Source organism: Amblyomma americanum, chromosome 6 (genome assembly GCF_052857255.1).
Source record: "Amblyomma americanum isolate KBUSLIRL-KWMA chromosome 6, ASM5285725v1, whole genome shotgun sequence".
Classification (NCBI taxonomy): domain Eukaryota; kingdom Metazoa; phylum Arthropoda; class Arachnida; order Ixodida; family Ixodidae; genus Amblyomma; species Amblyomma americanum.
The window spans coordinates 52760608-52788399 of NC_135502.1; the positions used below are offsets into that span (position 1 = coordinate 52760608).

Below are 27792 nucleotides of genomic sequence, written 5' to 3' on the forward strand. Positions count from 1 at the left end.
TGATTGATTGATTGATTGATTGATTGATTGATTGATTGATTGATTGATTGATTGATTGATTGATTGATTGATTGATTGATTGATTGATTGATTGATTGATTGATTGATTGATTGATTGATTGCAAACATTTGAGTGCACACCACCAGCCGTAGCTGCATCTCAGAGTTGGAGCTGGACACCGTGACCTCCAAATCCAGTTCTCCGGCGTTGGGTTTGTTATGGTTGCTAGTTCTGGAAACTTAGCAATGTCCACTCTCAAAGTCGTGCTGCATCTCGATAATCAACACACTCGAGAATGCGACGCCCACCAGTTTGAGCCCTTACCCCGAACCGATTTTGTGGACGTGTAGAATACTGCATGTCAGGCACGTAGCCAGACAATTTTCCGGGGGGTACCCGAGGCAGTTGTATAAGGCGAAACCTTGGGGGGGGGGGGGGGAGCCCTCGCCCCCCCCCCCCCCCCTTGGATACGTGCCTGGTGCATGCTTCTTTCTCTTCTCTTTCTGTACCTCTATACCACTCTCGACACATACATTCTTGCAACCGCCCTGCTCGCAAGCCAACAGCAGCTGCTCTGTACAAGACATTGCTGGCTTGCATCGCATGCCGGCCTTACACGCCGAGCCTTCACCGGGGCATGTGGCAACAACTTAGTTCGAAACTAAGTTTATTCAGGGCCAGTTCGGACGACGAATATATCGAGGCACATTCTCGTTGCAAAGCTTTAAAAAACCGTCTTCACAGCGAATAATGAGGTAATACTGTGCAATAACGTTGCGTAATTTCTCGAGAAAAAAAAACTCATTTCCCTTCTTTAAAGCCCAGTAATGTCGCCTTTGCGACAGCTCAAGAAAGTTCTTTTTCTGGCGACGCAATACCATGTCTGCGTTGACTCGAACGATATTGTCAGCTACGAAAAATGGCACAGACCAAGAGACGCTTTTATTTGAAAACTGAGAAGTTGACACCGTCGCACGACGCCGGGTGCTCAATAACTTTCCCGCAGTCAGGGTGAACGAACTTGCTTTCCGCAGGTATCGAATAAACCAAGCAGAAGTTTGCGCCCAAAAAGCGCATTCGCCGCCCCCGACAAGAACGCTTGTGGTCTAGATCTTCCTCTCGAGTCGCGCCACAGGTGACAATGGCCCGTTTCTGCGAAAGCCCTGGTCCTCTGTCTACCCACCCTTGCGACATGCCACTCATGCGGGGCTTCGCAGAATTTCGCGATTACGCGCACACGAAAGAGGATTTTCGCAACGGCATAGCAATCTACTCGTCTTGAGAACCTGTTCGCCAGCCCAACGCCGCCATAATGCACCTTCCTATTCGCGCCAGGGAGAAAAAAGAAATGTAATGTAAAAAGGCAGCAGAAATAGGTGCCAGCACGCATATAAAATGGCCAAATCTGCAGGCGTCGAATTCAATATCGCAGTAATGACGCGCCCACCGCCGCCAGGGGTCTCCTTCAAGGACAGGCTGACAACGTATACGCGCCGTCCTATTTAAAGCGGTCTTATTCAAGAGCGCTACCGACCGCTTGGCACGGTTAGAATTGACAGAAAGTAAAGGCACGCCAGAGAGAATAACTAAATGAGCAAGTACCTTAAAATGAGGGGCCGATGGTACCCAGGCCTCGCTCCCGAGAAAGCCTTACGGTGTGGCCGAAATTATTAGTAAAAAGAAACCTAACGAGCGCCTGGATTCATTCATTCATTGCAATGAAAGTCCACATACATACACACAAATGTTGGGCCAATAACCGAAGCTAGTGTAGACCCAGTTTATAGACCTATTCGGCAGTGAAAAGACGCCTGAAGGTACAGAAAAACACATGAAAAAAATCACTGAAGAAAAAGAAAAGGATGCGTAAAGATACATAAATCCTTGATTTCTACAACTCATAAAAAAGGCAGCAGGATTACAACGCTGAATCAGAAAAGACAAACAAACATGTTAAAGCAGCAAGAAGAATTTAAGCGTTATCTTCTTTTGTACAATATAACTCTGAAGGATTTTTCCGAAGTGGAATCTATTTGTAGAAAATATAAAGTTATTGGCGGTTTTAATTTCAAGAGGAACTGTACTCCATATTTTTGTGCCAATGTATTGTATAAGGCGCTGACCGTAAAAAATTGCAAGTGACAAGTGGAGTGGTCCGGATGACCGCCCAGTAAGTTATCTGTTGCCAGTGTCAGGCTGCGATAAGTCTGCAGCAATTAATCAAACTCGCACAGGACACTAGCGCGAGCAAATGGGAGCTAAATGCAATGCATCGGTGCTCGCTTGAAATGGTGATAGGTGCCAGAGTAAAGCTCCAAAAATTCAAGCAACATCTAAAACTTCCTCACGAGGCCTCAACCTGATTCAAACGCGACGGACGTGTTTCTTCTTTCGTGCATAGATAGATAGATAAAGAGGAGGAGGGAAAGGCAAGGATGTTAACCAGAAAGAGGTTCCGGTTGGCTACCCTATACTGGGGAAGAGGGATTAGGGGACTAAAAGGAGAAGAGAGAAGGGAAAAAGGCATAACACACACACGCACAACGCTGTCACAATTGGTCACTCAATCCAGTCGCTCTCAAGTAGGCAAAGAGTACCTTGTATGCCTTGAGGGCAGTCGACTGCTGTGGCCACGGACCGAGGATCTTTTGTGTATAGGATCGACATCAAAGCCTGCGACAGTATTTCAGAAGACGTTTAAGACTTTAGACGCAAGTCCCAGAAAGTTCCACACTTGAAGACTACGCGGAGTCGCTGTTACAGTGGATTCTTCCGGTGCCAACGTAAATCGTTTCCATTGCGAGGGCGCTGTTCTTATTAAACAGAACAAAACATTTATACGCTCATTCGTCGATGTTTGTTGTTTGGCAAGAAAATGGCCGCCCTGTGTAAATGTGCGAAAATAAATAGGCAACTGACAAAAGCACTCAACATACTCTTTAATATAACCCACGACCACTATACCAAATGTTACGTATGTTTGTTTAGGCAAATCAAACCCAGACGTTACGCCACCCTGTCAATAAACTTCGTCACAGAGTGCACTATTGAGCTGTGTTAATTTACTCTAGTCGCACATCAGGTATAAAAGTAAGAGCGCCAAGTACGCAATCATTCAATGTTATTTATTACTACTCAGCTTCTTGAAGTTTAGCTTGTTTTAATGCGAAAGCATTACTAGGCTGTGCCCCCGTTTCGTGTCCGCAAAACTTGTCCGCACGATTGCGTCACTCTGTGAAGATAAATGTGTAAGATATTGATAATGTTAGAAAGTGCGTGATTAGATGTTGCTGTGGAAAAAATTTGTTGATGAGTAGTAATTAATTCAACATGAAAATTACCCTTAGAAGTCACAATAGCCAAGGACGTCGACATAACACGTGGACGTCACTCGATGACGTCATCTAACGCGTACTGGCGTCGTGTAAAAAAAAACCCGCGTTCTAGAAAGTTCCATGGCGTCCAATCCGCTGACGTCACTGCATGTATATGCATAGAAGCATATGCATGTATATAGAACTATGTGCATGTATATGCATAGAAGCCGTGGCGGCGCAATGCTTTCGCATTTCTCCAATGCGGCTCGCCGCCGTGATCTGTTTTTTTTTTCCTTGTACAACAACCCCCTCCACAAGCATTTGTTTCCCTTCGAAAATCGTCGGAGAAAAATCGTTAACCCAGTCATATTCGCTTCGGATCTGAAGCCCACGATTCACGTACCGACACCAATACACGTCAAGCTGCCCACTAATACACGGCACAGCAATCATAGGACACTAGGCTTAGTAAGCTGTGCGTTTATGATACGGCTGCATTATTCCCGATCACGGCGCAGGCAGTGAGCAGCTCCTCTCTCCTCCCGTGAGTTACGAGAATTGGGGCTTCCGCGCAAAATGTCTCCGCTCCAAGCTCCATATTCCGTCCTCTCTACCTCATAAAGAACCGCCCTCCGGCACGCCACCGACAGCCACCGTCATAACTCGTACTGAACAAAATTATGCCGTAGCTAGGGGGTCATCGCCCACGCTCAGGTTTTTTGTAGAATTCCAGTGGTGACCAGCGTTTAGCTCCAAACAGAATCAAAATTCTCGACATAGTAGACAGTTTTAGCAGAGCGCATTTCAGCTTCCGCTCCGCTCATCCGGCAAGCGGGAGCTCTACTGCGCATGCGCCAAGCGCTCAGACGGGAGCGCACGAGCGGACCGGCACTTCCGCTCCGCTCGTACGCAGTGCTAGCGGAGCGCGGAGCGGTGTCGCGAGCGTGGCTCACGCAAATCCTTCTTCTCGCGCTTGCTTGGTAGTTCAACATGGCGGCCGGTTCAACAGATGATGCCGTATGTGCCGCAACCTCCGCAGAACGCACAGGTGTCTCTAGCCGCAAACCTAGAAGAAAAAAATTGCGCGCTGATGAAAATCTGTGCCCTTTGCGCGAGGTGGTTGCGGCAGACCCATTCAACAACCTCTTCGTTTGGAAGCAAATGCGCAGAAATAAGAAAATTAACAAACGTCTGTCAAAAAACAACGTGTCTTTCACTTCACGTGTTATAAAATGCTCACGAGCAAAAATATTTCCTTGAAGTGCAGCGGAAAAATAAAGCTGTTTTTTTTTATTGTCTGGTTCTACTTTTTATCACCAGGGAGCTCCTCATGCAGTTCGCCTGTCTGCCTCCGCTTAGCTAAAAAGCTGTTTTACAGCCAACGCTTCGGTAAGACTAAGCGGGTACCGTGAGCGGAGCGGATACACAAATACGCTCTGCTAAAACCGTCTTGTAACATTTTCGCATACAACTTTCCAGTTTTTTGTAGCGATAGTTACATTACGCTAGCATTTCGAGCCTTCAACGTGGCGGCACCGTGGCTGGTCACGTGGTGCGGAGCAGCTGCCGGTGACGCGGGGGGAGGGGGTAGTGGAGAGGGGGGAAAGTGAATCCACGTCAAGGGACGAAGGTGAAGAAGGAACGCCCAGCGAAACGAAGCGGCGAAAGACTGACTGCAATTCGACTGAGCGAGTTCCACTCGGCGGCAGATGTAGCTATCGCTTACTCCAGGTTTAACCAGAGCTAAACGACAGCCATTTTTTTATGCAATAATTCCTTTATGGCGCTTTTTTGTGAAAATTTAATCACATGACTTGTCCCTGCGCTCACGAGCACGTTTACGTTCGATGAACATTGGCAATCGTTAAACAAAACAACCACCAAATAGTGACAGGTTTCAATGCTGTAACGTTAATATTTCTAGAGTTGATAGACCTTCCCTCGCGCCGCCATCATATTTCCTCGGTGGCAACGTACTTCCGCACAGGAATGAAAAGTGCCGCTTCAAATTAACTTGCATAACAGCAATTTTCGTAATTAAGTTTAAACATTGCGCTACGCACGGCTCGCGTCCTCGGATTAGTCGGAGTAACATAGTCGCTGCTCATAAGCATCCAGCCAACAAAGTACGGTACCTCGTTAACTTCGCTTCTTGGCCCACGCAGAAGGTGAACTGTCAGCTCACCCAACGACACATCAGCGACCGAGTCCCTTCATTCGACGTGCGCGGTAATTAAGCGCACGAGCAGCCGCTTGCGTTTTCTTACAGCGGAGTTCTATCGCCTCTGCTTTTTAGCCGCGACGGGTGGTCGTAGTCCCGTGCTCCCTATATACGACTGGGGCGAGCTCCACAAGAATGCTTAGAGACGGACGATGTTCATGCAGCAAGCGCTTTCTGCGAGATTAATTAGGAGGTAAGCCTAATGGGTTCGAGCCTCCGGTATGGAATCAATTACGCATCGCGGCGCCATGCTAAACAAGCACGCCGCCCTGACAAAACCGGCGAGCTCGGTACCGAAGTAAATTGCCGCCAGCGCTCATTAGAGAGACCAGCGGTATCATTAGGCCTAGACGGTGCAGTAGGGCGGAAATTCTCAATTCTAGCGAAAAAAAAAATGTAAAGTGGCGCTGTCACAAGTAGCTACGTACGAAGAATGCCCACTGCAGACGAGAAAACAGGTTTGCAAAACAGGTTTGCGATGCTTAAGGTACTTGGAAAACGAGATTAATTTAAACTAAAAAATGGCGTGCATCGAGGTGTTTACGGAGTCTTGGTGGAAATATACATTCACTGTGGAGCCGCCATTCGAGGCTCGTATTCTTGAGCACAAAAACTTACAAAATGTTTCGACGCACAGCTAGTTAAATATAAAAGCTAGGACAGCAAATTTTCGAGGCGAGAATCTGAAATGTCCGCCCTCACAAGATCATGTAGCAAGGAATGGTAAAGGACAGCTAACGAATTCGCGAACTGGAACTTGTTGGTTTATTGTGGTTTAACGTCCCAAAGCAACTCCGGGTATCAGGGACGCCGTAGTGAAGGGCTCCGGAAATTTCGACCACCTGCGGTTTTTTAACGTGCTCTGACATCGCACAGTATACGGAACTTCGTCTCCATTGAAATTCGCCACCGCGGCTGGGATCGAACCCACGTCTTTCGGATCAGCAGCCGAGGGCCATATCCACTGAGCAACAGCGACGGTCAGGTCTGGAATTTGTGCGACACACTAGGGATGCACTGGCAGGTTATAGTAATAGCTCGATCAATGTGTTACTGGAGGCTACTGGTCACAGGTCCCGAAGCATAGAAGACACAGCGGTGATCACTGAGCGCAAAATGCAATTTTAAAAATGAACATCTCAATTTCCAGCGGGCGCTCACCACAGTGTAGTCACCGGCCACAGCACAAAATTACTCGTCCCAAAGATTTAAAGCATTAACTTGATCATCCCGACCGCGGTGGCACCTAGACGGAGTGCACACACCCTTCCTCCCACTCACACACGCACGCAGACCCCGTGAACAGTGCTCACTGAAGGAGCAAGGCAAACTAAAGCAAAGCCCCCCTCATAGCCAATTTGTTGCCTCGTCACGTAGCCGCTACGAATCAACGCAGTCGTGATTTACGTAACGCTCAAGCGACGGTTTTGTTCTACTTATATCACACGCTGTCTCACAACTTGCTGGGACTGAAGCGCAAGCTACAGCTACCATCAGCAAACGAACAGCCGACTGTTCACAGCTGCTGTTCTCGCTTTAGAGCGGTCGGCGATAGGGCAGCACTTTGAAGATTGTATACCAGGCTATCACGGCTGCCGTAGACACGAGCGCGAGCCACACACGAACCAGTCCTTCAGGCGAGATGCTTTAAAGGAGTAGATCCTTCAGGTTTGAACGCCACAGAACACTGTGCAAAGGTTTTCTACGTGATCAAGGAGACGTACCCTCTTTGCCGAAAGTAGCCGAGCGGCCGCGTTGGCGGACGGAGCAGGCTTGGTGCTGTGGCCTCCGGCGCTAGCTCACCGATGCGAGTGTGAACTAGCGAGGTAAGGCTGCTCCCTCGCTCAGTATGTACAATAGCGCACCGAAGGCGCAAAATCGCTCACCGCACATGCTACCCGCTTACATATCATCCAAGGGAACGGTGAACGAAGGCGCAGGCTTACGTCAGCCACTTTACACTCACAACCGGGGCGCAGCGGGCAGCGCCGAAGACAGCAGAGCCGCCACTCGGCTGCGAGCCCGCTATCGCCTCCGTAGTGGCTGCTCGGTTACTTTTGGCAAAGACGGTGCATGCATCTATCAAAGGCAAGCAGTGCTGATAACACGATTTATTGCACTCCTGAGGTACGCAGAACTGCGCTTGGCTATCTTTAACACGTTCATTGCGGCAGCGATTTTCAGGGCTCTAATCCCTGTGCATCGTGGCCCACAGATGGGTCATCCTTACATTTCCTAGGGTGCGGCCTCCGGCACAGTCAATTTGTGAGAACCAACAGATGGCCACAGCGACCTGGCAAGTGTTTTTCGCAGGCTGTTTGAAAAAAAAAATGGCTGTGGGTTAGCTCTGGTTAAACCTGGAATGACGCCGTAGCTACAGCTGGCCGAGTAGAACTCGCTCAGTCGAATTGCAAAGTCTGTGTTTCGCCGTTGCGTTTCGCTGGGCGTTCCTTCTTCATCTTCGTCCCTGGACGTGGATTCACTGTCCCCCTCTCCACTCCTTCCCCACTCGGCTTCGCTGGCGCGCCGCGCCGCCGGCAGCTGCCACGGTGGCCACGGCGCCGCCACGCTGAAGGATCGAAATGCTGACGTAATGTAGGCGCGCATACCAGCTGCGTGCTCTGACGTCACTCCGCCGTCGGCGCAGCGGCGAGGCGCGCGGCGCACACACCAGCTGTGGACTATGACGTCACTCCACGCATGCGCACAACAGGCGGAGCGGGGGTGCCACGGCTCAGCGCGCAGCCACGCTGACCTCGCGAAGTGGCTGGCGTAGTGTAGCTACCGCTACAAAAATCGAGCTATCCCACGGCTTCATAGCGGCACTGAATATTAGTGCCGCCCAGCACAAATACACGGCGTGACACACCGGTGACTCACTACGCAGTGAACGCTTCAAGAACCTATCCCGGGCGCCTTCAGCATGACACATGAAAAATTGTTCATAAACATGCACTTCCTGGCCTGCGCATCCGAAACCTGCCTCATAGACGACAACATGGTGCACCGCGTACGAACGATAACACGTGCGGAGGAAAGATGGTCCCACTGTTGAGTTTCATTGGGCTTTAGTTTCCCCAGGAGCGACGTTTCGGCTTCGGTTCGTGGGGTCTGTGGGGGCATTAATCGAAACTGAAACTGCTGCGAGGAAGTTGCGTGATGTTAAATTCTCCGTGAATTTGTGAATAACACATATGCGACAAGGTTACTGACTGCCGTACGCGACGTTTACAGCGAAAAAAACATAAATGCGACCTGTAAATCTCATATCCCTGTTCCTTTAGGATATCGGCCCTTTACGCCAGTTTCACTTCGCTCCATTTCAGACAGGAGATAATGAGATGGAGGCAAAAGCCACCAACACCAGGTCGCAGGTGCTTAAGAGCAGACTGGGCAAGACGCTTATTGGTAGGTTTGTGGTTGATTTATGGGGGTTTAACGTCCCAAAGCGACTGAGGCTACGATGGACGCCGTAGTGAAGGGCTCCGGAAATTTCGACGACCTGGTGTTTTTTTAAGGCGACATCGCACAGTACATGGGCCTCGAGCATTTCGCCTCCATCGAAATTCGACCACCGCGGCCGGGATCGAACCCGCGTCTTTCGGATCAGCAGCCGAGCGCCATAACCACTGAGCCACCACGGCGGCAGGCGGGGTGGTGTAGTTTCCTAGAGAAAGGCAGTGGAACAAGTTCCTTGCACATGGGAAAATAGGTCACTAATGGTTTGTTGGAACGAATAAGCAAAAAAGATTTTCGTTTTCTTAGTCTCCGCCAGTTTTACATCGACACAGACAAAAGTAGTTGTATTCTTGTAAATATGAACAGCTTAATTTCTGCTTTTTATTTCTCTGGTTAAAACTTTGAACATGTCAAGGAGCGGAACTTTAGACGGATACTCGTGCTTTAGAGCGCAATGCAAGAAGATCTACAGCACTGCCTAAGAAAAAGAAGTACATGATGGGACAGACATGGTCGACAAATACTTTGCAGCAGTTAACAGTATAAAACTGTCGACATTGTGGGTAAAAACTTTATTTACAAGGGTCCACACAGACTGTGGCTACATGAGCTTGTCATCTGAAATCAATTATTGTGCAGAGAAAACTAAATGCCATCAAAACAAAAATGCATAATGCATAAGAAAATTAATACTTATCATTGGCAACTACTATGTCTAGTGGTGAAAAGATGCAAAATTTGCTTGCTGAAATCGACAGAGCATACAATTTATTCTCACATGCCAGAGCTTAGTATCAGTATAGAATGCGCTACTATTTCTTGCAACCTTAAGTTTACTAACAAAGGTAAAATACATGTCAGCAAAAACACCAGTGCATACATGGCCATATGAAGTCACACAGCTTGCATGCGTTGCACATTCAGCAAGCTACATGAAGCACATAGTGGCTGAAAAAGCACTGTCATCAGTTTGCAAGGACAGAACAAAAACGCCAATATGCTTGAATAGCCAGACATCACGAAGTCTTCCTGGCACAGCGTCTGAAAACGCAGAACAGATATTTCCACTCTATGGTTTGTTCATTTTCACAGACTACCATACCGCCTGCGTTGATGGGTTAGAAAACAGTTCAGTTCACTGTAGTGAATTCACTTTATTACCACCGGCCGTGAATTTCATGTGATCACCAGCAGAGCAAGGGATACACCCTTTTTCGTGTGCGCTTTTTTTTTTATTCTTCCTCAGGCTTTTAATTTACAAACCACATTGGGTGCTGCTGGCAGCAGAAATATCATAATGTATGCGTAGTGAACAAGCGTAGTGAACGACAGCCCATGGTTTCCCGTCTGCGCGGGAGATCTCTTCCCAGCAAATCGCCGGTGGCGGAATCAGGCTGGTCACAACTCGGGACAGGCGACCACGAAGGGCTGGTAGGGCACCCTGCGACCAGACTCGTGGCAACGGCTCACCCAGCGAGGCCGGATAAACACCAAAGACTCGTTCGCAGACAGCGCCTGCGATAAGAAAACGGTGGGGGAAAAAAAAAGGGGGGGGGGGGGGGTTAAAGGAAAATTCTAAACCACTAAGCGCTGTTAGCCCGCATTCCGCTGGCATCCGTGGTAACCAGCGCCGTGCGCACGCCATCGCGCAAAACAAGCCCGGACTGTGGGGCATGTCACGGCTTGCAGCATGATTCATCCAGGCTCGCCCGACGAAATACCCCCCTCGCTAACGCCGGCTGGAGACTCAGCCGACGCTTCGTGGCAGACCTTTCCCGGCTGCAAACTTTTAACGGCCGAGCCCCACTCGTCCATTCGTTCAATTCAAATGGTGGCCAGTGGCGTGACCTGAATGGAGGGTTCGAACGGCTGGCTGCTGCAACGGTTCTCGAGGCTATGAAAAGCGAGCCGCGCTGAGCGAAAGCAGCAGACGGAGAGCAGACGGAGACATCAAGTGAGGCAGACGCTCTACCGGGGCATCGCCACGCTTTGTGCGAGTCCGTTGTGCTGCCGGCCCCTGTGCCGACTATATGACTCCCTTGTATATACTGTATATAAATGTTTCCTTAACTCACCGTCGCATTGACCGTTTCAACGCAGCTCTACGCAACAGTGGCAGCAGGCTGGGATGACCCAGTCGCAACAGTGGCGACAGGGTGGGATGCCCAGTCCTAGCAGCCCATGAAGCCCTACTGGCAAACGAGGCCTGTCTCGACAGCAGGGCCCGTATTCCGAGTTTCTGTCATGATCCGAACCGTTATAATTGGCCACAACTGATTGGTCGAAACGCCGGAAGAGGATGCTGCCGCTCGAATGCAGCGGAATCTGTCGAAGAAACAGGCAGGAGATGCCACGCACATAGCGTACGCTCCATAGCAGATGCTCAACGACCCCAATAAGATAACAGCCTACATGGCGGCGCGCAGATCTGAAGCACAGCCTCTTGTTTCGGGGTGAACGCGACGGTATTAAGGCGTTTTTCGGCATGTCAACTGGTATAAACTGGGTACAGGGCTTCTCTTCGTCTTATCTTGCCTATAACAAATTGGATGGGCGATAAATTTGGCCTGTCTTTTATGTTGTATTAGCCGAAATTGTTCACTTCACCCAAACCAGATGGCACCACTATCACCGCAGTTGTCGTTTCATCTGCGTACGTTGAATAATGTGACATAAACCATACCGTCCCGGAAAATGGTTTACCATGCGCAAACCTGCATTCGCTATTCCATAACTCTATTAGCTGCTGAAACGTACTGCGACATGATCGTGTGCAATGTCTGGCAGCGTGATCCCGCTCATGTGTACGGATGGTCAGTCGCCAGCGACGCACCACTACACCGACGCGTTTGACATGATAGAGGTGGTTATTCGGTTCTCAGTAGTCGCGGTGCTATGGCTCTGCATTGAGCTTACGAGCAAGCTGGCAAGTGAGTTCTCAGGTGTCTATGGGCATGCGTTCGCTTCACGCCATGGCGAACCTCTGAAAACTTCGTCTGCGAAGTCTCCCAAAGCGAACACGAGGAGAAACACAGCAAGAAGTTTTTTGAAGCGGAAAGCTTCACTACGCTTGGTAAAGCAGTCGTCGCGTAAGCCGGAGAATGACCTTGAACGACATTCAGCCCAACCACATTAGCCGTGTATGACCATATGTGGTACAGTTATGGTGTCGAAGCCTTGACCCCTGACCTTGATCCATGACCTTTAGATGACCTTTCAGGGTAGGTGACCTTTAGGTTGACCTTTGACCTTAAGAGCATCAGATGGGGTGATGTGAAGCCACGCGAAGATATCCGATGGAGGTGTCATAAGACCATGTGATGCCACGTCGTAGCCACGTGATGGTGTAGGTACATTATAGACCAACCCTCGCAAGCGTGTAGCGAAGCTGCCAGGGACGAGCCCCAGACGCTAGCAAGCGTCCTTGCTTTTCGCGGAATTCCAGGGTTAGCAAAGTTAAGCTACTGGCAATTTTTTTAGCTCATCCTATTTATTTACTGCATAAAAATGAAAAGCCCAACAGCGGCCTCTCGTGGTTCTTGCAGTGCCAGCAAAAAAGGAGTTAAAAACGTAAATTACCGTCCGCACAACTGTCCGACCACAGCAGCAACTTAGATGTTTCAGACGTCAAGTCGTCACGGCATCTTGATGGTTCAGCACGGAAGCGAGCGCGCATTGTGCAGCGAGGGGGTGCACGCCACAAATTTTCCTCTCCGCTCCTCTTTCTCCTCAAGATGAGTGTAAAATGCCGTGTTGCGTGAACAAGCTTGCTGTCTTTTATTTACCATCGGCGATCGGCGGCTTTAGCGACCGCCATCTGTCACTGCAAATGTATGCGAAATTTCGTACATTATTTTCTTTTTTGTAGCGATAGCTACATTACGATAGCATTGCGAGCCTTCAGCGTGGCGGCGCCGCCACCCTGTGGCTGCGCGCCTGTCACGTGGTGCGGAGCTGCCGGCGGCGCGGCGCCACCCTGTGGCTGCGTGCCTGCACCGCCACGCCGTCACGTGGTTGGTCACGTGGCGCGGAGTAGGTGCCGGCGGCGCGGAGCCGTGGCTGATCACGTGGTTCGTCAAGTGGTTGGTCACGTGACCAAGTTCCACCCGGCCAGCTGCAGCTATCGCGTGACTCCATGTTTAACCAGAGCTAAACCACCGCCAATTTTTAAGTAAGCACACATCCGGCCCCTACAGTGCAAAAAAGAGTAACAAATATTTCCCTTAGGGATGGGCGAAGCAGCTTTTGATTACCTCTTTACTGTGGCATCAGATGCAAAACTTAAAAAAAGCTTATTTTTAGTGCGAAAGCACTGCTTGACGAGGTCAAACCGCCTCACAGAGAGTTTGTGTGAAGCTTGACCTTGAGGTTGACCTTCGCCAAGCCGCAAATAACTAAATAAAATAAATACTGCTGCGAGTGCGATTCCAACCCGCGTCTTTCGGGTCAGCAGCCAGGCACCAGAACCGCTGAGCCACCTCAACGGGTGCGCAGATTGCTGAACGTTCATCTTACCTCTGCAGCACTATAGTGATGCCGTTGCCGAGCCTCCAAGGAACTGCGAATTTACCACCCGGCGGTAGCGCCGTATAACGTCGTGCTATCACTTTCTACCCAGTTTGTTCAAGTAAGGCTGGACGCATACGTTCAGCCAGCGCAACACTTTCACCCCACCCGCCTTCATAAATAACGATTTCGTTTCCTACCGTAAATAAAACAAATTGCATCCCGCAGTCCGACAGGAAATTTCTAAGCGGGATGCGCGGGCGTTTCCGTGTATATTAATTGAAACAGCTGCAGGTAGTAAATCCTCGCTTGAATTCACGAGCATCGCCCCCCCCCCTCTCTCGGCAGCCGCCCAGGAACAGCCGCACGCGCCCGGAGGGAATAAATTATCGCCGTCGCTTTTCTTCAGCGCACGGGCCCGAAGCACTCCAATCGGCGGTGCGCAGGAAGCGATACGGCAGGGACTGCCGCGCACGCCGCCAAATAAACGACCGCGGATCGATTCGCTCTGCCGCAGCACTGTTTTCTGTACTGGATGCGCACGCTGTGATTTGTCCCCCCCCCCCCCCTTTCTTTCTTCCAGATGCGGCGGCGGCGCCACATCTGCAAGTCGATGAGCGCAATCGCGTTCCTCCGCTTTATTAGGAAAGGGAAAGAGAGCGTTGCGCGCAAACTGGGAAGGAGGGAAGGCGGGGTAACGGTACCCGAAGCAGCGAAGCGGCGTAAGAGACATTAAGGGCGCCCACCAAAACGGCAAAGTTCAGATGGATAGATTATAGATAGAAAAACGACACTCTAAACACTCTAAGTAAGCCGTCCTATAGCGAACGCTCTTTTAATAAAAGGGAGTGCCCTAGAGTACAGTTTACTCCCTTTTTACGCCTTTGAATATAGAGTGGAGCGACCACTCGGTACTCACTGCAGCGGAAAAAGCGTTCGGCATTTGTCCGTTCCGTCCCGTTTTGGCGTCGCTCCATCGCTATCAGTATAGCGCTGGTTCGAACTCCCCGGTACGGGTTCTTGGCCTTGTCGCGGTGTTCAAGCCCGATGCGCGCATTCGAACGCGTCGTGACCGGCTCACGCACTGAGAGCGCAAACGGCTGGGAGCAAACGCGCGCTGTCCTGCCCTGCACTTCAAAAGCACGATATGCCTTTCAGCTATCTCGCCAGTCTCAGTCGGATACCGTACTGAAAGCGTGGCGAAGTCCGCGCCGAAAACGACGCTGAAATTGGCGCGTATTTCCGTTCGAACTGCAACCGCAGAGAAGCAAAAAGAAAAAAATTGGAAGTGGCTTAACGTGGCTAACCCTGGAATTTAGCGAAAAGCAAGGACGCTTGCTAAGCGCCTGAGGTTCGTCCATGGCAGCTCCGGCACACACTCGCGACAGCCGCTTATACATAACCACACGACCAGGTAGCTATGACGTGGCATCACATGGTCTTATGACATCCCCATCGGATGTCATTACGTGGCTTCACATCACCCCATCCGGTGTCCTTAAGGTCAGAGGTGACCACAAAGGTCACCCAATGTCAAATGTCAGAGGTCAACGCAAGGTCAGAGGTCAACTAAAGATTATTGGTCAAGGTGAGGGGTTCGACACCATAACTGCACCACATATGGTCATACATGGCTAATGTAGTTGGGCTGAAGGTGGTTCAAGGTCATTCTCCGGCCTACGCGACGACTGCTTTACCTCGTGTAGTAAAGCTTTCCGCTTCAAAAAACTTTACGATCTCTCAACATTTGTCAGCCGCACTCAACGCCCCCCCCCCCCCCCCCCTCAGCCGGCGTACTATGAGTGGCATTTGCAGACGAAAACAGAACCCACGAGTCGACCATGCGGGGCCTCCCACTCAGCTAGACGGAAACGGAAGTGACGCTAGAGCATGAACACACTCCCCGAAAAAGAGCTTTTTTTTTCAGAGGACGATGTTTCACCGTTCTTGTATTGCTTCTGTGGTTGCGGCAAACTGCAACGCATCCTACGAAAAAAAAAAGTGTCGAAAGGGCTCTCCTCCCGAAAACTCCGATCGAGCTCAAGTCCAACAAAAACTTGCAAGAATCTCTGCAGAACTAAACCGCGCAAACCCCGCTTCGGACACTCCCGTGAGGCGGTATTTCCCCAATTCCGTATTCACAGCCAGCACTCAATTTCCGCGGCGAAAACAGACAGCTTCAGTAAAGCGTTAGAGTGACAGCTGGCCTAAGGGAAATTACGTTAGCGTGCCGCAAGCAACTCATCCCAACCGAGAGTTTTACAGTAGCGTTCCGAATACGTTAAACGCGATCACTTCACATGGACGAGAAATGTCGTTTTAAAATGGTCGCCACTGCCGCTAATCTGTGAGACCATTATATTTCAGAGTATTTTGGAACCACTATTAATCGCCTCGGCAATTAAAATTTGTGTGTAATAATAAACGTAAACACGGTGGCGCCACATAGTGATAAAGCGCTTGAGCATGAACACTTTCACATCACACGGCGTGTAATGTTCAAAATACTTTTTGTAAATTTGATATAAATTACCATGTTAAATTATTGAAATGCATATAACACACCCTGACAAAGCTCCAAACCTATTTATGTTACGTTCCGAGCAGTTGCAGACGGTTGCATCGCAGCTGGAGGCCCCTTTAGGACGAGGAGCCCTAGAATCGAGACCATCTCAAAAACTGGGCTGAATTACAGCTTGAGCGAACACCAATCCGCGAGCCCCAGCAGTGAGACGCGACGCAAGCGTCACTGCAACGCCCACACAGTGTTGGGATTTTAAGGCGCGGGCTCCTTTCCCAAGCCATGCACCCTAGAAAGCCGAGCACCAGGCCGAGGAATGGCTTGTACCCATTAAAGCATAACCGGTGGGTAACCGGCGGCAGTGGGAGTCGAACCCACCACATCCCTCCCTCCTTTATCCCTTCCCTTACGGCGCGGTTCAGGTGTCCAACGATATATGAGACAAATACTGCGCCATTTCCTTTCCCCCAAAACCAATTAATATTATTATTATTATTATTATTATTATTATTATTATTATTATTATTATTATTATTATTATTATTATTATTATTATTATTATTATTATTATTATTACTATTATTACAGCTCGAACTTTGCCCTCGTGCCCCGCCGCGGTGGCTCAGTGGTTAGGGCGCTCGACTACTGATCCGGAGTTCCCGGGTTAGAACCCGACCGCGGCGGCTGCGTTTTTATGGAGGAAAAACGCTAAGGCGCCCGTGTGCTGTGCAATGTCAGTGCACGTTAAAGATCCCCAGGTGGTCGAAATTATCCCGGAGCCCTCCACTACGGCACCTATTCTTCCTTTCTTCTTTCACTCCCTCCTTTATTCCTTCCCTTACGGCGCGGTTCAGGTGTCCAACGATATATGAGACAGATACTGCGCCATTTCCTTTCCCCAAAAACCAATTAATAATAAAAAAAGTCCAACGATATATGAGACAGATACTGCGCCATTTCCTTTCCCCAAAAAACCAATTATTATTATTAACTTTGCCCTCGAAGCAAAGTCAGTCACAGCGAAAGGCAACAACAACAAAACGAGCAGCTCCCGGTAAACGCGTCAACCGGAACCGCAACGACTACTTACTTATTCGGCTGAAGCTAGCGGCTGTCGCTTGGAAGGACGCCGCTAAGGCCGGAACACTAACTTCTGAAAATTGCGTGCGTGCGCTAACGCCATTTCGCCGTTAGCGTTCCGCGCGTGCGCACTCGGGACTCGTTATTCCGCTAAGCACGCAATTTACGCAAAGCCCGCTTTACCAAACTCTCGAAAGAGGAGTATTGCTGAGAATTATACAAATGCAAAAAAAAAATGCAACGCACGCGACTTCGCGGCTTTCCTGCAGATGCTGGGGAAATAAACGTAGATCTCAGTTAGTACCACAGCAAAAAAAAAATATCCATCTTATACTGCCTTCTTTAGTTTCAGGCACCACTTTCACTTCCTCCTACGTTTGTTCACATATCTTTCAACGTACCTACAGCACGGGCGTGGACGCGTGAGTGCGTTTACATCAGGGACACAGCGAAATAAAAGTCGCAGCAAGCCGCTCTCGCAAGGGCCTCGTTTGTTTTTTGTGTTTTTTTTTTCTGCCGACGTTCGTTAGCCTCCCGTGAATATTTCAGCGCTCGCCGTCAGGGGCATCAACCTCGGGCCGCTCTTCGTCGTCCGGCCCACTTCCTCGGCAGTCATTACAGGAGGAGTCCCCCCGAAAGCGGAAGGAGCCTTGCCTTCTGTTCTTCCCTACTCCGTTCAGGGTCCAGTGGCCACGGCGCAGTACTAGAAGCGCCCATTCTTCACGCTATACCGCCGGCACTCCTCCTGTCCGCTGAATAATGAAAAGGCTGCTTCACGCTTAGAGTGAATGGAACCGAGAGATACGTACGTCCGTTCTGATTCGTAAAATCCGCAAAACTGTGTACATATATTTGTCTCCCATCCACCTAGCAGTTCCTCGTATAGCACAGACGGGACGATGAGGGCAGCAATGACGTTGGTGGCTAATGCTCTGACTAAAAATTAAAAAGAAGAAACACTTACTGCCCTTCATAGCATTTTTTGCGCACGACGATAGAGGGTGGACTGTCAGCTGCAGTTCTGCGCGCATGAAAATTGGTTGTCAGGGAAAGAAAATCGCGCAGTATTTGTCTCGCATCTCGGCGGACACCTGAACCGCGCCGGAAAGAAAGAAAGAAAGAAAGAAAGAAAGAAAGAAAGAAAGAAAGAAAGAAAGAAAGAAAGAAAGAAAGGAAGAAAGAAAGGAAGAAAGAAAGAAAGAAAGAGAGAGAGAGAGAAAGAAAGAAAGAAGGAAAGAAAGGAAGAAAGAAAGAAATGAAGAAAGAAAGGAAGAAAGAAAGATAGATAGAAAGAAAGAAAGAAAGAAAGAAAGAAAGAAAGAAAGAAAGAAAGAAAGAAAGAAAGAAAGAAAGAAAGAAAGAAAGAAAGAAAGAAAGAAAGAACAGGAAAGGAAAGGTGCCGTAGTCCCGTGGCGCAGGCCCTTTCAAGGTCGCTCCGCTAAGTCGTGACGGCGACGAACGAATTAATGGACGAGCGAACTCAGTTTCAAGCACTGCCTGCTCCAAAACTGCCGAAATCTTCGCGACTCATTGGTGCAAAAGATGTTGTTTCGGAGTTTCTGTGGCGCATAAGCACCTAAAGGTTGTCCTGCGCCAAACACAGGGTTAGAAATGGATGTTGTGCGCGAGAACTCAAGGTACTAAAAAAGTTACAATTTATATAAAAGAGTTCCTTCTTCTAGCAACCTAAAGGCACACGAAAGATCTACAACTGCATTTTTCTCCAAACCGATAGCTAGCGAGAAAAGGAAAGGTGCCGCACGTAAAACTGCCTGATTTTTTTTTATTACTTTCTCAAGGTTTAGAGCGCCGGGTCTTATCAGCTCTTTCACAGCTTCGCGCCGCCGCTGTCGACGTCCGCAGCGCCACCTGCCTCGGTTGACCGACGCAAAAAGCAAAGGAAAAACTCCCCCTCCCCCCACCACCACCTTTAGAGGAGGAGGGACAGGATGGGAGGCGACGGGCGGCCTAGCGGTCTGGGCGTCCTCCTTGGGTGCAGGAGGTGGTTGGTTCGAAACACTGAAAGGCACTACCAAAACCCACTGATATCCCTGCAGTCCCTGGCAAGTCCGGATTCACCACCAGCTGGCTGACTTTGTGGGGGGGGGGGGGGGGGGAAAGAAACAGAACATGTCTGCGAAAAATACTTTGCTCCCATACCACAGCTAACGCTCAAACATTCGTGTTACACACTCGTGACCATCCTGCGATTTATTTTTTGCTTGAAAAAAGAAGCGGCTTACTGTGAGCTCGTCTCCTCAGCCTTAGCATAGGGGTTGACCTTGTTTCGTGAGTGTGCGCTGGTGCAAAGAAAACTGTCCCCACAGGGGTTCCAATACAGACCGAGGTCAGCTAAACCGAAGGGCAATTCTCAATGTAGCCACATAGCTTACACCGAGCTCACAAAGCAGCTCCTGCCGCTCACCACACTGGCGTGACGTGGTCGGTCACCATCAGTGGCGTAATTAGAGCTGGGACCCGGTCACTAATGTGTCCCGTCTGACGTTCCGCGCATTAATTACGGGCGACAATGGCGAGGCCACAGAGCGGAAGTCATTACCAGGCATGCATCGCAAGTATCAGTGACAACGCGGCGACCTTTCATTAGAGAGGTCACCATCGTTTCGAAAGCAACCGCCCTCGCAACTTCGCGGCACCTCATGCACGTGCGGACGTGACGTTATGGAGCTCTGCTGCCACCCGCGCAATGTTTCACCGTTATTGCTCTAGGCTCTTCCGCTGAGCCTGCCCGACCATGAACAGTTGGATAAGAGGTCATCCGTAATCTCCAAGCTTCACAACGCTCACCACGCTTTGTCGTGACGAAACAGAGGCTTTAGGTTCGTCACTTTTGTAAAGCACCGTGGTGTTCAGTTGCACACCTTAGTTCATTGCTATACGCATCGCTGCCCGCGTGTGACAGGGCCCTGAGAAGATAAGAGTTTTAAATCGTTCTTTTGAGCGATTATGCGCAGGCTTATGTAAAGGCAGATTTAACAACGCCTGTATACGTTAGCGATATGCGGTCGCCAGGCACGGCAAAGAAAAAATTACTTCAGAAAATTTGACCACCACAGTCGTAACCATAGCAATGTTACTCATAACACCTCTTGCAGGAGTCTTGTTCGTTTTCCTACGTTTTTATTCTCGACTGCCACGACGACCTCGCGAACAAACAATAAGCTACCATGTACTAGTTACTGCTTGTGGAAGAAAAAGCAACGTTTGAAAATGAAGCGCGTCATTAGGGGCTATTTGATGGCGAACGAAATGGAAGGACTTCAGGCAGGCCGCATTACGTACACTGGATGCCCCGTTAAAATTTCTCTAGTACACGGAACTTGCACGCAATTTATGAAAAAAATTTCAGGGTTGCACTTAAGTCTGCTTAGGTGCAATAATGCGAAACCATTTCTCTTGCTGCGCATCCTTTCTCCCTCATACGCGTCCGCCATCTCGACTCCGTCATCTCGCCTACGCTCGCGCCATCTGCTGGACTAACGCCGTACATTGCGAGGGGAGGTAACAGTGGATGACGCATGATGGCGCTACGACTGCGCTTTCATTCAGTTCGCGTGGACACGCTCTGTCCACAACTTCCGTCCACGGCGCCTGTCTACAGCTTCCGGCGACGCCACTCATGAGCCGTGAAATGATTCCGCATTGAAAAAAAAACTGTGTGTGTGCATGCGCATGCGTGAGTTTGTGTGGGTGTGTTTCACTTCGTCTTTAAAATCCTCATCTGTAGTAAGTAGCGTGCCCGGTACGTGACGTTTTTCGTCGTTGTTTCCTAAGTGACATGGCACATACCCACGAAGGGGGATCAGCCAGGGTTCAGTGAAGAGGGCCGAGAGAAGAGGATAAACTTTAGTGCGCGTTAAATAGTGCCTCCTCTTCCTTCGGGCAGGCTTCCCAAGGCGGAAGAAAGGCTTCAACCCGCACTAGACGGCCCAGCCGAGAGGCAACGCGCACAGCGACATTCCATTCCGGGAATATTCCCGTCTGAGGGAAATCATATACGTAAACTTCGACGGAAAGGAAATTTTCATGAGTTCTCAGATAATTTTAGGATCCAAATTCTCGTTTTTTTTTTTCAAACTGTTGGACTTTTAAACTTCTGCACGGAAAAAAGTGTCATGAATAAGGCTTTTTGTATCTAATTAAAGAAAGTTTCGGTTGCAGAATGGAGCATACACTGAACACGCATGCGCTCCACACGACAGACTATGTGCCCCTAAAGCTTCCCCTCTATGATGACTGACGCTTTCTTTAAGTACCGATAATCTTCGAAAAGCGCCGCTGACTTTCTTCAACATCCGCGTATGGCTTTCCCGGTTCCGAATTCAACCGGAAGTCGTCGTCCATTTTGTATCGGCCCGTATCCGTGAATAGGCTAGCCTCGGTCGCCTCGGCGCAGCGTACTTACACGATCGAGTAGACCTTGTGTATCATCGCCTTGCTACGCTCTTTGTCGGCCTCTGGCAGTCAACCGATTCGTTTCGCGCTCTATAGGCGATAGGCGAAAATCTCACCTATGCAATTCCGCCGCAGACAGACTCGCCCCGGGGAAACAGAATGTCACCGCTTCTGTTCAAGACCGGCAGCTGGAAAGTTACGTGAGGAGGAAGCGCCGTGGTAGAGGGGGAGGTTGCTGCAGCTTAACCTGGTCGACGGAAACCGCTATGCACGGGCTTTGTGTTCCACATGCGTATAAAGTGCTTTAGACCTCAAGAACGGGTACAGTGGGCCCGCTTCGTAGGCTAGCACATCAGCGCCATCTTCCGTTCCGTAAACCATTTCGTGAACCAACTTGCTGCACAGTCTCAGTCTCGCACTCAGTCCCACACTTAACCACTAGCGTACGTGTGAGTACGCATCGCTACGCATTTCACCGCCCTCATCCAGTGAGCCTGCATTGTATACTACCAGGCGAACACCCCATTCACCGTTCAACCTTTACAAAAATTTCTCTAGACAGTCTATAGACTGTCCATATACTTCTGTCTATAAAGTCTATAGACTCTCTACAGACAAACCCCAGAGAACAGTCTATAGGCAATACAAATCCTATAGATAGTCTATAGACAATCTATAGATTGATGGCCATACATTTTTATTGGACTTTTGTCTACAGAAAGTATATAGACTATGAATTGACAAAAAGAAAATCTACAGGAAGGCAATAGAGTCATAAAAAGCCTATAGACTGTCTAGAGACCATTTTTGTGAGGGAAGTGCCTCCAACCCCAGCAAAGTGGCGCCAGGTGACCCTTGTTAACAACAACGAATAGCGAACACTGCCGCTAAGTCACAACAAAGAAGCGGCATTTTGGCTCTTACAAGCAGCGCGCGCCCATTGTCGCGGAATAGACACAAAGAGAACACCACTGCTCCTTCGAGCCTATCCTGGCGTCCATCCGGAAAGGAACGCGGAAGACGGCTTCCAAAGAATCTCCGGCACGGCCCTCAGTGTCCTGAGTGATAAAAGGGTGTCTCCCCGATAGGGCTAAAACACGCGGCACAGCCAATAAAGTGAAAGCCGTTAGAGAACAGTAGAAAAAGACGGCAATCAATCTCGGCGCCTCAAGTATCGAGTCCCGCGAGCTCCCTCTCTCGTCATCCAACGTCGTTCGTACGAAAAGCGGCGGCAAGGAGCAAAGTCGCAGCGCCTCCGGCGTCCAGACTCGGCCAAGACGAATGCGGAAGCTGTCGCCCGCCGTTAACACCTGCCGGGTGCCGCGATGAACAGAGAGCCAGTGAAACCCTGAAAGATGGATGTCCGAGGAATAACCTTAGCGCGAAGCGAACCAACATCCATTGGACAGCGCGACTGGAGTTCGTTGGCAGGCCCGGATTACTTTGCGCCATATACCGGCTTTTGTATAAGCCTCAATAATTAATAAAAACCGGATTTTTAAGAGCATTAGCTCTTACTCACCACGTTTCCCGATTCCTTGGGGTGTGCTACCACCTCCCTTTGGCGCGAAATTTTCTAAGTCCGAGGAATTCAAGATGGCGGCCCCTATAGTAAATCGATATAGCAACCAAACAGGTGATTGATTGGTGACGTCATTAGTATATCGAATTGGTGATTGATTGGCGACGTCACTGATATATCCAACTGGTGACTGATTGGTGACGTCACTTATAAATTCAAGGTGTCAAATTCGTATTTCCACTGGTGTACCTCACTTTAGTCTCATTCATGTCAATTTTAGTAAAACAAACAGCTAACACCCGTTACTTTAACGTCTTCCAGACGAAGGCGGCATCTATTTTTCCTCTGCAGGCAAAGATGTAGTCATTGTCTACCAGCCATGCCAGTTGCGGCAGATGCCAGAAAACAGGTGAATATGTTGCGAACGCAATTAAAATCTAATCCACAGTTAAATTTATACCTATTTAAGATAGGCGCGTGCCCGTACTCCTCGTATACAGTGCAAGAAGGATGCTCCGAGGTAGCATCAGAATGTTGCCAACTGCCGTAAAGCTTTATGACACGTCTTTCCTGGCCTGCATCGCTAACGTTCGTCTCCCACGACAAATGGCCGAAAAGCTCTTAGAGATACGGACACGCAGTACGCCGCTCTGCTGTATAGCCTCTTCTCACTTAGCCCTTGAGCCTGGGCAGGAGCTTCACGTAAACCGTAGAACAGACGGAACAAAGACAAAAGAATGATAAACGACTCCCAGTCATCGTTTTCCCCATTCGCCTCTCTCTGTTCCCCTTTCTCTACTTCTTTCGTTTCAACATCGAACATAGACTGAACAAAGACTGAACCGCACCTAAGACACCTGGCGCAAAAGGATGCAGCAAAAGCATCACGAGAAGAGACCGTGCAATGCACATCGACACTAGTGAACTTTGCCACGCGATCATGGAACTTCCTCTCTGGCATTTAATTTAGGAACGGTAGGGGATGGAAGACCAAAGCCAAGGCCCACAGCGCTCACTCTTCCTGCATTCACTTTATTCACAGCAAAAGTGCAATAAGAAAAAAAGAAGAAAACACGAAAGGAAAGCAAAGGAAACGAAAGTAAAAGAAAGGAAAAGGTGCTGTCCTGACACAAGTGACGTCACTTGTTTCAAAATTGCCTACCATTATTAATTAATGCCACTGAAAGCTTGCAGTTCTGAACTTCTTGCATACAACGGCTTCGCGCAGGTTGGGTGCACAAAATGCGAGGCGCGTGACTCAGGGCTGGTATTTGTGTCTCGTCCTTTTGCACGTCATTTGATTTGAGCTGCTTTTATGAGACTCTGAATTCTTGGCTACGCTCGCCGCGATGCTTCCCTCGTGTTTTGACGGCACTTGCCAACTGACGGCGAAATAGCGTTGTAAAAGAAAGCCATGAATCAATCGTAGCCTGCGAAAAATTCGTGTCGCGGGGCGCAACTGCAGGCATCCGCAAGGAATGTAGCCACGTGCAATTAGCTTTTACGCAATTTCCCGGTCTATCAAACCTGTGACATTGCTATAAAACGTTTGCTATCCCGTGGCGCTAAATCACCAGTGTAGACTGAGCTCGAATTCCCCTTCAGTGTTCCATTAAACGATGATTTCACAGCTTCAATTCTGGTATGTGAGCGGGAACGTATAGTCATATATGTGGTCACTATATGGTCACATGTGTGTCCACACATGTGGCCACATAAGTGAGCACCGGTTCCGTCCGTCCGTCCATTCCGCCTTCTCTTGTAAAGGAGCGCGCCACTATTCTCGCCACGACCTTTATTAAAAATTGTCCTTACCGCTCGCTTATGGAGCTGCTGCTGCTGTTGCTGATAGGAAGAAAGAAAAGGAAAGTGCACGGGCCTGCCTAATGGTTCAAGCCGAACCACGCTCGCTGCCGCGTGCCGAAAGTAGGAGAGTTAAAGGGTACGAGAGCAAAGATAGAAAGAAAAGGCGCGCGCTAATATGCCCCGGGCCGATCCCGGAGGCAGTGCAATACCGGGCCGATCCGTGCCAGAGTGCTTCAAGCCAAGCACTCCGCCATATTAAAAAAATAAGTTTAATATCTTGGGTCCAAGGACGCGCAGCAGATATTAAATCAGGTATCAGATACAATTCCGCCTCGACCATCCTCTCGCTTATGGAGCCAAACTGTCGCCTACTTGAAGTAACCCAGCGCCTAATAATATCCAGTATTAATAATCGCTTAGCCACAGAGTGCGTAGCCTGAACATTCAGACCCGCTCGCAGAGAGAGCTTACCGGCCGCGAACAAAAGCGAGGCGGTTTCAGGGAAACATATGCCGTCAAAAAAAGAACGGCGCGCTAGTAAAGACTTTAAATGTGCGCGTGCCCACGCAAGCACGAACCGACACGCGCCAAATCCAAGGGCGCCTAAAATAACGCGCAACTGCGACGCGTTCGCAGAACTTTGTTATAGGAAGCGAAGCGTATACGGAGCTTAAGCCGTTTATGACAAACAAGGCACTCGCGGAGCACTTAGCCAGATTAGGCGCTCTCAATCGCCCCGTTCGGTGACGCCGGCGAAAAAGAAACAAAAAGAAACAATGCGGCGCGGGCGGAGACTAATCTAATTTGTGCCGCGAGTCTATTTAGGAGCACTCTTTTCAGAGCAGGAAGGTAAAAATTTGTAGCCACGAAAGGATAAGCACAGCTACAGAAAACAGACGTCACCGACACGTGCAATCGGCGAGTACGCCTAAGCACGCGGGGTTGATGGGCAATGACAACGCGAGCGTCGAACACGGCCGGCGAATCCTAAATACCGGTTCCGCACGTGCCGAATGTGTTTATCACCTCAGCGTAACGCAGTTCTGAGACGGTTAGCAGCCCACGATTCCCACATTTCTCACATTTTTTTTTCGTCTGCAGATGCGTCCGCGGCAGAGCACCGAAGTGCACAGCGTGAATCGATCGCTTCATCTCGACAGAGGCAGAAATAAAGTCTTAAAGAAACACGACGGGTGCAGAAGCATCGCACACTCTCTAACAGCGAATGAAGAGTTCGCTCACGATGGAATGCAAACAAACTGTTCGGCCTTCTTCGACTACGTCGAGCTGCGTCACTCAAAGTGGCCGCCATCTTCGTTAAGCCGCCTTATTATTTTTTTTTTCACTTCTCGGTCAACTTCGCAATCCAGGTTTTGACAGGGACCCCGGGACGAATACGTCGGAATGACTATCGAACGTCGTAAACGTCCCGCCTAGTCCAATTTAGCTGAAAGCCACGAGACGGAGACGTTGTTTCAGGGGGGGGGGGGGGGGGGGGGGGGGGGGCGTAAACCAAGTAAAAATAATGCAAGGATCGTTTCCCCTCCATGCCACGTAAAAATCTGCAGCGAACAAAAGCCACGTAAAAGGAGCGACTACGTGCTCGCGCAAAAGCAGCGCGGGACTGCATGAGGAGCAGTCGGGAGAGCGCGGACGGTGACGGAGAAAAACTTCCTCCCGGCCGCTCAACGACGCGACTAACGTCCCCTGCACCCGTAGAGCCTCTCAATATTACATAGAAGGAAAGCTGACGACGCTACCCTTCGTCCACCGTGGAGAGGCGCAGGAGAGCCGGGAAGATGGGGTTTCGTAATTGGCTTGCCTATTGTTAGGCGCGAAACTGGATTCAAAGCCGTAACAATACGACTCTTCTCGCAGCGAACCTCAATGAAATGCTGCGAAAGCTTGCACACCAACCTCGCAAAACGAGCACTTCTCAAATAATTTTATCTGCACGCAGGGGAGAGCATCGGAGCGCACAGCGGCACAGCTGCCGATTCAGAGGCAGAAGCCACGTTTCGGGCCCAGCAATAGCCGAGCTGAATAAGAAACCTCGTCTTCCCGGCATTAGCGCGGTCGATGAAGACCTCCTTAAGAAGCTCGCATAGACAGTGGCGCCAGCTTTCCCGCGAGGTGAGTTTGTCAAACTCTGCGCCTGCACAGCCATCTCAGCGGGAAACCCGTCGAGGGGAGCGTTTCCGGAAGTCGAAAACCCCCGCCTGAGACCTATCGGGACTCTATATATACGCACCGGCACAGATAGGCGCACTAATGGCTCGGTCACAATGCACGAGAGTGCAGAGCCAAGTTAACCGAAGCTACGCCTTCCGCCTAAATAACACACGTCTCGATGATGCGGTAGTGAGGGGAGGTTATTCAGTTCAAACCAGCTCCATCACAAAGACTTCGCCTCTTTAGTCTCATCTTTCTGGCGACCTGTCTCGAATGCAACGGGATGTCGCTTGGTGGGTGAATGAAAGCCGCGAGCAACCCGGGACGCAGCGACTGCAAGCGATCTCCACGATGGCCACTGAGAAAATCTTTGAAGCACGGAGCACTACGCCGCAGGCACGACTTTGAAAACAGCCATCTTTTTTTTTCTCTCAAAAGGCCAATGAGGAAAAACTGAAGTTGAACTTTATCAATAGGGCCTTTATCAATAAGTGACCACTCCCAACGAAGACGGGGCTTTTATAAGCTAGAAAAGAGAAAAAAAAACTACAGGGGACACCACCACCGGCCGGTTTTCGAGTAAAATGCGTGCGTGCGTCAACATCGAATTTTTGCAGCGGACCCCAGAGTCCATGTCACAAAGCCATTCACTTCAAAACGGTGAAATGAAATGAAAATGGTTTTGAGGCTATACGAAATGACGCAGTAACTGGCTCACTTATCTCGGAGGACACCCGAACCGCGCAGTAAGAGAAAGGATGAAGGAGGGAA

At 49.6% G+C, this 27792-nt stretch overlaps 1 protein-coding gene across 4 annotated transcripts in view; it reads right to left on the bottom strand.

Moving 5' to 3' along the window:
- Positions 1 to 9350: 9350 nt before the first annotated feature.
- Positions 9351 to 27792, bottom strand: part of XRCC1 (DNA repair protein XRCC1) — a 75799-nt gene continuing 57357 nt past the window's right edge. For 3 of the 4 annotated variants that reach the window (XM_077626823.1, XM_077626821.1, XM_077626820.1), the window contains one exon: positions 9351 to 10513. In XM_077626823.1, coding sequence (XP_077482949.1) covers positions 10397 to 10513 — 117 coding nt within the window. In that variant the 3' untranslated portion in view covers positions 9351 to 10396. The remainder of the gene's footprint in view (positions 10514 to 27792) is intronic. The other variant, XM_077626822.1, reaches the window with a different exon arrangement.